At 37.5% G+C, this 9,491-nt stretch overlaps 2 protein-coding genes across 2 annotated transcripts; one reads left to right on the top strand and one right to left on the bottom strand.

Annotated features, from left to right (window-relative positions):
• nusap1 (nucleolar and spindle associated protein 1) lies at window positions 1-3,960 on the bottom strand. Its single transcript, XM_053336184.1, has 12 exons — window positions 3,818-3,960; window positions 2,836-2,898; window positions 2,534-2,746; window positions 2,136-2,289; window positions 1,919-2,008; window positions 1,686-1,798; window positions 1,548-1,598; window positions 1,311-1,447; window positions 888-1,051; window positions 677-793; window positions 471-576; window positions 1-363 (listed from the first exon to the last, which is right to left on the bottom strand). The coding sequence occupies exons 1-12, from the start codon at window positions 3,890-3,892 to the stop codon at window positions 276-278; spliced, it is 1,371 nt and encodes a 456-aa protein (XP_053192159.1). The 5' UTR covers window positions 3,893-3,960; the 3' UTR covers window positions 1-275.
• Window positions 3,961-4,617: 657 nt separating this feature from the next.
• Window positions 4,618-7,220, top strand: oip5 (opa interacting protein 5). The gene is made up of 5 exons (XM_053336262.1): window positions 4,618-4,846; window positions 5,267-5,333; window positions 5,758-5,880; window positions 6,142-6,223; window positions 7,131-7,220. The coding sequence occupies exons 1-5, from the start codon at window positions 4,675-4,677 to the stop codon at window positions 7,218-7,220; spliced, it is 534 nt and encodes a 177-aa protein (XP_053192237.1). The 5' UTR covers window positions 4,618-4,674.
• The last annotated feature ends 2,271 nt before the right edge of the window (window positions 7,221-9,491 follow it).

Consider the following 9,491-nt stretch of genomic DNA (forward strand, 5'->3'; position numbering starts at 1 on the left):
AAGAACAAAATTACAAGTTTCCAAATGCAGCAAAACAGGACATCGATTTTCTACATATCAAAATACACAAATGCATCATTCAGAGCTATAAAATGTTTTACTAATGCACGAATAAAATATAAAAATAAAAACCCCACAGAAGGCTGGATGGAAGCAACAGGTTTCCTAACCAAAGAGACTAAAAAGAGATTGCAGAAATGAGTAAACTGCAGACAGTAAAATATTTACAGTGGAACAACGAGCTGTACAGACGTCTACAAACAAGCGGGACATTTCTACATCATGACGAGGCCTCTTCTTGCACCGAGCATGTTCGCTTTCTTCTGCTTCCGATCCTCAGTGTGTTTTGTTCTTCTCTCCGCTCTTAAATAAAACCAGAAAAACATCCATAAGAGTCTGATGTTGTACCAGTTGAATTTATTAATGAGAAATAAATCAGTATTGATGCATCTTTTAGATTTTAGACTTACCTTGTCTGGACTTGGTGCTGTTTGTAATTTTTCTGGTGTGAGTTTGAGACCAGCGACTTGTTTCCTGCTGCGTTTTCTTTGGCCTCTCCAAACGGCTTCAGTTTACCTAACGAAGAGAGGAGGAAATAAACCCAAAAGAGGTTATTTAATATACTGGTGCTGCAGTATACTTCAATGAATCACGGATACTGAAAGGGGTTTTGTACCTGTATGAGGCTTGTAGCTGAGGGGACGAGACAGACTGGCCTTCAGATCAAAGTTAGTCTTCTTCTGTGTTCCTGGGGTTGTGTTAGTGCTGGTGTTTCCAATGAAAACGAAAGGCCCTTTGAAATGAAAATAGATAAAGAAATCAATCATCTCAGTCCATCCATACCAATAGTCAAGTTCAAATGTAACAAGTTCAAATTAAAAATGTACCTGGAGTCTTGGATGCAGAGAAAGTTAAAGTCTTCATGGTGTTGGGCTTTCCTCCATCTTCGGTCTGTTTCAGTGGGGTACTCGAGGTCACACAGAGGGACTTGCGTGCTGGCGTTTTCACCAAGGACCTCTTATGCTCGTTGTCTTGAGTGGCTTCAGAGAACCTGCATGCAAACACAATCAGTTATTCATACAGCATCATACAGTATTAAAGACTATTTCATTTTTAACATTTGAGAGATTACACCACGAGAAACATGGATGAGAGAAGGTCAGGCAGGATGCTACTTGTCCATCCAAAGATTCAAAACTTCATAGTAATGTCTCATTACTTGCTAACTTGCCAAATTCGCCAAACGGCCGAAATGAGACAGTATTTGGCTGCTGATATTCATGTCTATGTCTGTGAAGAAAGAGACTCACCGAACGTTGATCCTGCGAGTGGAAATGACAGATGGTCTGAATAGAGCATCTTTCTTCTCTGCTGGTTTAGTTTGGGGAGCTGGTCTCTTATTCACCGTGACAGGGCTGAACATGGAAGTACGACTCACATTTGCCTTCTGTAAAATATATACAAATTATCACCTTCACTGCACTCTGGAAGTAACCAATATACTGTGAAATCTGAACGATTATGGATGTTTAACATGTGGGACTCACCACTTGAGTTTTAACATCAACTTTCTGCTGTTTCACTTTGTCTGAAGGCATCTAAAAAATATAAGCAAATATCAATGAATACAATAATTTTATGAATTCATTTCAGCCAACCAGGACTGTCTAGAAGCTGTTGAGTACCTTCAGTTCTTTCACTGGATTCTTGTAGCTCTCAATCTGCTTGTTCTTCCGATGGACGTATGAGTCAATGGACTCCATCTTGTTAAAATGTGCCTCATGGAGCTTTTTGAAGTCTACAAGAGAAATAATTTACAAAAATAATTGTAAGAGTTTGTTGAGACTTCTAATATAGTTTTCCCCCCCAAGATATGGAAAAAGAGGAAACAAAGAGAAAAAAAAAAAGAAAAACTTACTTGGAGTGCTTGGCTTCAACAAAGCCTTCTTCTTCTGGACCCCTTCATAACGAGGGATCTTACCAGCTTTGGGGATTTTTGATGCATTTCCTAGACAAACAATTTCAATATGTATAAAATAAAAATAAGGATGAAGAAATCCTAATCTCCTAAGAAATCAAAAATGATACGCTGTCAAACTGTTACAGATCAGTATCACAATGCACAGGTGCTTCACCTTTGACAGCAGGCTGCTGCTCACTGTTGGCGGCTGGTGGCTCTGCAGGAAGCTCAGTGTCCACTTTTTCAGAGTCACTGGCAGAGGACACGCGTCTCTTTTTAGCACCTCTGGTACCACCGCTTGGACTAGATGCTGTGACTTCAGCATCAACCTAAAAAAAACAAAAATAGTTTAAGGGATCAATCCTGCTGAATACAAGGAACTGACACCACAACAGAACATGCCTGTGCATACCGACTATATTTGTTTTATCAGTGAGGACTAGAGGATATTTGCAAAGAAACATGTCAATACAAACTTGGATTTTGTTTAACATAGACGTGCTTATTAGATTTATCATAGTTGTAGGTGTTGGTGTTGTGCACTGATGTTGAGTATATTATGATGTGTTATACCTCTTCTGCAGTGGGTGGCAACTCATTGCACTCGGTCACCGTTGCAATTTCAGAGATCTTTCTCTTGGTCCCATTTCCTTTCCCCCGACGTGTGTTCACAAACACTGAGGTGCTGGAAACGTCTTCCTTGCAGGTTGCATCCTTATTTTCCTGAGTGCTGACTTGAGCCTCATTTTCATCTTTTTGCTCAACAGCAGCATCCTTCTCATTCCCCTGGTAAACACCACAGCAGTATGTAAACATCACATATAGACAAAACAACCATGGTGTAAGGCTGATTTTATAAGAATGAATTAGCTTACCTGCTCTTCCTCCTTCTTTTTTTGTTCATAAAGCTGCTTGATTGCCTTCAAGAGTTTATCGCCCTGTTTACAGACAAATAATGTTAGCTAGTTAGTCAAATAATAGGTTAAAATGTTAAGCTCTAGTCCCTGAAGGCCTTCTTGTGATATTGGGTTGCTCTGACTTTTTTTTACTCTTCCATCTACAAGCCCTCATGTTTGGTATGGTCATTGCAAAAAGGGTTATCTTGAGTGAGTGGAAGTCTGTCTCTCCTCCTTGCTTTAAAAAAAATAGTTGAATGACATGGTCTCCTGTCTATGCCTTGAAGAAATTCAGTTCCCTTTTTGTCTAATTCCCACCCCAAGTTTCTTACAGTCTGGGGAGCCTTTATTGACCAGGAAAGAGATGTGTCTCACTGGGACTTAATTCAATAGGACTATGCTTTATTCTGCCGTATTGCATTGTATTGTATATCTCCAATAAGCATTTTAAGCAGAATGTGATACATCCTTCTGGTGCTCTGCCAGCTATTCTGGTCTGATATTTGTCATTGTAGACATATTTTTCTAGACAAGGTGGCACCTTGTACATCCAAAATAAGACTGCTAGACTCTACGTAAAAATACATCACTTTGTCTATTATGTTGTGAAAATGCAAAGCTCATAAATAAATGTATTTAAAAAATTACTATGTTAAGATCTGTCTTAAAACGACAGTCAGATGCCCATGAATGAACACTGAAAGAGGTCTGGCTGTATTCAATCAAATGTGCTTTCAATAGAAAGTAAATCATGATGTGTCCACATAGTCATTTTATGCATTCAAAATGTGGGTGCCTGAATGTTGTTTTAAGATGATGTGAATAAAAATAAACCCATTATTTAAATGCTTTGTTCAATTTTGGTTAGATACGTTAGCGTTACACAGACGGACCAGCCTCAACAAACCACCGTAACTGACAAATATCGCTGTATTAATTTAAACAGAGTAGCTTAATTTACCTTCATGTTGGCTTTAAGGCCGAGCTCCTTTGCAAGGCTTCGTAGCTCTGCATATTTCATGGAGTCCAGGTCCATGTTGATGTTATAGTTTGCTCTGTTTGTTGAAATGAAACAAGTATATATCCACGTTGTTGTCCTCTCTCACGGTGCGGTGGGATGTGGCTGCTGCTCCTGACGGTTAAAAACTGTACTGATTCAAAACAGGAGCGGGAGCCGTCTGATTGGCTTCTGGGTGTGAGCGTAAGAGCACCACAGCCAATCAAAGCGGAGGTGCGTTTTTTAGCCGTCAACGTAAAAAGTACTGGTGCGTTCCAGTTACCTCGGAAGTTGGAAGGCCTATGTGTGGGTATTGACTTAGATGAGACACACAAAAATAAGACAAATTTGCTAATAAACAGGATATAACTACACATTTTACACTGTTTATGCACGTGGCTATCATCTTTGATTTTGATGTCGGAACTTTACTTCTTTACGAGTTGGAAATCCGACATCAGGGGGCGTTCGAAGTGAAATTTCCGACTACCGAGTACAACTTGAACGCAGCAAATAAACCATGCGTTGTTTAAACTTCTCTCAGTTAACTCCTCATTTGAATTTAACCTAGCCATATAGATTCATAACGCTATATTTTTTGGCATAATCTTACTTATTATTCAATTATTTTCATCATGTGCTTTAGCAGTGTATAATAATATATATATCTGCATTTCTAACATTGTTCCAGACGGTGGCAGTGTGAAGTCGAGCAAACCTTGCAGCACGTCCAGTTAAACATAAAGAAGAAAAAAATCCAAAATAACAAGCGGGACTGCTATATTACCCAGGCTATTATTTAAAACTCACCTTTAATCAACATGGAGTTTAATGAGAGCCTGATAAGTGAACGTGGTGACACTGATGTAAAGCTGACCATAATGGATGAATGCAGACCGATGACTCTTCACTGCGAGCAATGCAAAACAGTCCTGGGAGACTCCCTTAGTATCTGTGGAGAGGTGAAATGTTTGGACTCGATTATGTGCAGGAGTAAGTTCACTTCATCTCTCATTCATAATTATTGACACTCTATAAGTAAAGAAAATAATGCATGAGTTGTTCAAATGTTGGAAAATATGGACACAAATTAACTCAGATGATGGTGAATTTACCTGTTGTGTACTCGTGGGTGGGTTGTTTGTATGGGAGCCGTGAGGTGCAAAACACTAAATTAGGGCTCAAACTAACAATTATTTTCATTATTGGTTCATTGATTAGTATAAAATGTCAGAAAATGGTGAAAGTTACATATCTAAGTAGAAATTTGTCTTAGGTTTTCATGGAAACAGAGCTATTTGGTGCCATAGGTGGGACAGTGTATCATAATATAGTGCTTATACTGTAGGTAAGATTTGACCCAGCTGTACAATACCTGATATGAAGACATTTTTACTGCTTGTTTTTCATCAGGAGTCACCAATGATGTGGTCCTCAGTGATGAACTGGAATCAGGACATAAAGGGGAAATGGCTAAATGGTGAGTGAATGCAGTGATTCTGGATAAAATATGATGCTCTTATGAGGCAAATTGGTTGTGCAGCTGTTTTCAACCCTTGTGTGACACCCACATATATTAGATGCATACAATAAACAGCATATAATGTATAAATGGTCCTAACATAACATAATGCAACATCAAAGTTAGGTTTAAAATATTAATAATGATCTAAAAGGACTGACCAGGCAGACTGTGGTTGTTTGATTTGAGCCCTTGAACCCATAGACTACAGTTTTAGGGAGCAGGTACCAGGTGTGTGTTGCATGTGAAATCTTCCTCCACCACTTCCTCCCTCAGGTGGTATACTGGGATTAATAAAAATGCTCTTCTTAGTCAACCTTTAGCCATGATCAGGATCTGTGTCAGCGTTATATTTGCTCTAACTGCTCTCGTTTACTTCCAGCATCTACAGCTCTCTGAAATGTCGCGGCTGCCACTGTGCTGTGGGGAAGGTCATTCACTCAGCGCCTTCACGTTTGGCTGTGATTCGCTCCATCTATCTCCTGCACAAAGCTAACATCAGCTGGTAAGCCCCGCCACTTCTGCTGAGCACACAAACATGTTGACTTGTACAGATGCACTGCTGTCTGGAGAGATTAAAATAAACAAGTGCTGAATGAGTTCAGTGCTTGAATGGCCTTTTTTTAAACACAGCAAAGCTCACATTATATTTATATGTTGTGTATCTGAGAAATACACTGTTGTAAAGTCACTTGGTGAAACAGTGCTGGTGCATTATAAATAAATAAAAATCAAGTTGTGCATTTACTTTGTCTTTCCTGTACAGTTACATCCTCAACAGCTGCTCAATGGTGAGAGCATCCACACTCAAATTTAACCTGAAGCCTCTCAAGGAAAACATTCATGAGGTGAGACAAGAAAATGTGATTAACTTGATTTGTGTGTATTATCCTCAGGTTGGGAAGGTTACTTTGGAAATGTAATAGGTTACTAGTTACCCTATTTAAAATGTACTAAGTAATGTTACTATTTTAATTACTTAATCAAAGTAATGTTACTGTTATGTTAAGTTACCCATTAAGCACCAAAGTTCAGGTGTTTTTCATACTGACATGATTTATAAGGGAGATCATTTCTTCTGTTCTGGGCTTACTTGGTACTGTGACACCATTTAAGCACAAAATATAAAAACAAATATTGATCTCATAGAATCAAAAACAGCAATGTATGTATTCAGTAACATGTTAAATATTAAAAAATTAGGAAAAAACCCTCCTGAGCAAAATCGTAAAGGTCTCTCTTCGGATGTAACCTCCTTTTGTAATTATCAACATTTTCGTAAGTAACTAATTTAATTACACATTTTTTTACAGTTAGATTTATTTTGTAATAAAATTATGAAATGCCGTTACATGTAACTAGTTACTCCCCAACATGATATTGCATTTTTTCTGATGACCATGGTTAAGATCTGTGTACAACTACAGTGCTTCATTTCTTACAGTCATTATATGAATACTGTTGTAACATTCAATTTAAGTTTCTTGTTGACTTGCAGACATTTTTTTCTACAACTAATTTAAAATTTGAAGAATATGATTAATCCTTTTTAAAAGTCTAATTTTGCATTAAACGGGTAATTACACTGGCCTGAAGGTGGCACTAGCTACTTTTTAATTTACCCTGCTAGATGTTTCCAGATGTGTTCAACAGGTCAACAGTGACACACGAGCACTGTGTGAAGAAATCCAGGCAGGAGTGACCAATATTTAAACATAAATCTCCCCCCCCCCCCCCCCCCTTTTCCCGCTGCAGGTGAAACGGCAGTTTCAGGCAAAGTATGATAAGATGGCTGTCATTAAACGCAGACTGGAGGACAGTGTTGCAACTGAAGCGGACAAGTAGTGTGAACACTCAATGTTTTCTCCCTCAGCTCCTTCTTGAAGAATAATTTGTGTTTTATGTTGTATTTTTCAGTGTTTGGTGTTTTCATTAAATGTTTTTTGGTGATATAAGCAATGCCGTCTCGTTGATCTTGTTCTGATCGGTCTCTGCAGATGTATTGTGGATATTGGGATGCAGAAAAAAAATCTCATTTATCTTTTAGTTTGCGGATTGGATTAGAAATTTTGTGGCAGGTGTTTAAATTAAATAACAGTAGCCTATTAATACTCTAGTCTTTGGTGATCCACTGACTTCATCTAGTGCCACTGGCAGGTCAAAACCTCCATTTGTCTTTAAATTTTATTTAATGAGAAGATATTTCCTCAAACTAATGATTGATTCTTGTTGGCCTCAGCTGTACTTAATGCAAACCTAACATAATATATATCTAAACATACACACACAAACAGTACTTTACATGCTATCTATAAACATGCCAATAATAGAATGACACCATTTTATACATTAAAGAAATTATTTGACATTATTTGACACATATTGGTATTTGCCCTAAAAATCCAGTATCGGCCTCTTACATCCTCACACAGCTGCTAAACATATAAACAGGAAGTAAACATCAACACGCAGTCGTCCAATTGGCACCATGCTGCATTTTATTGCTGAATTTCTGATACAGTTTCATTTTTTTCTTGTTTTTTTCATTTTTATTTTTTATTTTTAAGTTAATACAAAACCAGACAAGAGGCTCACACGTAATAAGCATGCCCATTTCCTCCCTCTGGAGTGCATAGTTTCTACACAGTCCACCTCCTCAGTGGAAAAGTTGATCAACAAAAGTAATGTCATTAATCATCTCACCTAAGCTTTGTTTGGGTTTTTTTCATTTTTTATTCATGGGAGCAAAGGTTGATCACTGTGGCTGTACTGCCTATTGCCGTGGTCATTAACACTACAGAGTAAGAGCAGAAACCACTCTTACAGCTACTTCTTTGTTGGTGATTTGTTTGTTTGAGGGGCGGGGCAGGGGGGGGTTGGTTTATCTCATGATTAGCAGTTAAGTGTTAAAAAAAAAAACCCAAACAGATGATCAAAAACTACTCCAACATGCTTTCTGTTGTCCCCGACCTTGTCACAGAACATCTGATATGAACATTTCAACATCCTAATTACACTCATTCACATTACAAAGTTGGATTATTGCATGCAATACAAATCATTCATTTTTCTGCTAATTCATGCATATTCATTTTTTAAACCCATATATTCATGTTGCTAAAACGCCTACTATGCTCACAGATTGTGATTGTAAATCCCCACAAAAGAGAAGAAGAGCATTACAGGGTTTGTTTTTCTTTTTTTTTTTAGAACACAGTATTCAAGACAGGATGGTGATGATGACGGTGCAAGTCAGTACATAGAGAGAAAGTGCTTTTCAAACAAGTTTCGATCATTAAGTCCTTTGCAGCCACAGAGTTACTATTACTATTTCTACAAAAAAAAAAAGAAGGAAGGGGTGGGGGTTTTATAGATTTAAAAATGCTACAAGAATCAGAATTGAATCATTTCATGTACTATAAAGCATCTCTCATGTACCGAATGGTTTTAGATTATTGATTTGGTGCTGAAAGAATACAAGGCAGGGAAGTTAAGTCTCTGAAAAATATAAATATTTAGTAGAATTTGTTAATGTAATAACACCATGATGCTACAGCTGTCCTCACCTTATTCTGCAGTAAAAAACCCAAAACCATTATAATAGTAATAATAATAATAATAATAATAATAAGTGATACTGTATTCTAAAGCCAAATATTATACGACCCTCCCCCCAAAAAAGTGACTAATAGAAAGCTACAGTAGGAATAAAAGAGAGGAAGGGAGGGGAGGATCCTTTCCACAAGAGATTACAGAGTCCGTATAACACTTACACCCTGGCACTAAACTCATGCATTATTGTCGGTTATTGCTTCTAAAACTCTAATCAAATACAATTTTATGGATTAAAATATAACGCTCTGAATCCCGAAAAACTATGAGGTATTATGTACAATACATGTCATGGTGAGACTAAAACGCTACGTTGGATCGCTATCAATTTAGACCCAAGTCTAGAATTTAAAGTAATACTCTTAATATAACTTTTTTTCCTCCACCATTGTTGTGTCATGTTTTTTTGGGAGCTTTTTTTTTTTTGGCTGTTGTATAATAACTACTTAATTATTTTCATGCTTAAGAGTGCATGGATATAATTTTAAACATCTCCAGCTTTTT

The sequence above is a fragment of the Scomber japonicus genome, chromosome 16 (assembly GCF_027409825.1).
Source record: "Scomber japonicus isolate fScoJap1 chromosome 16, fScoJap1.pri, whole genome shotgun sequence".
In the NCBI taxonomy this organism is placed as follows: domain Eukaryota; kingdom Metazoa; phylum Chordata; class Actinopteri; order Scombriformes; family Scombridae; genus Scomber; species Scomber japonicus.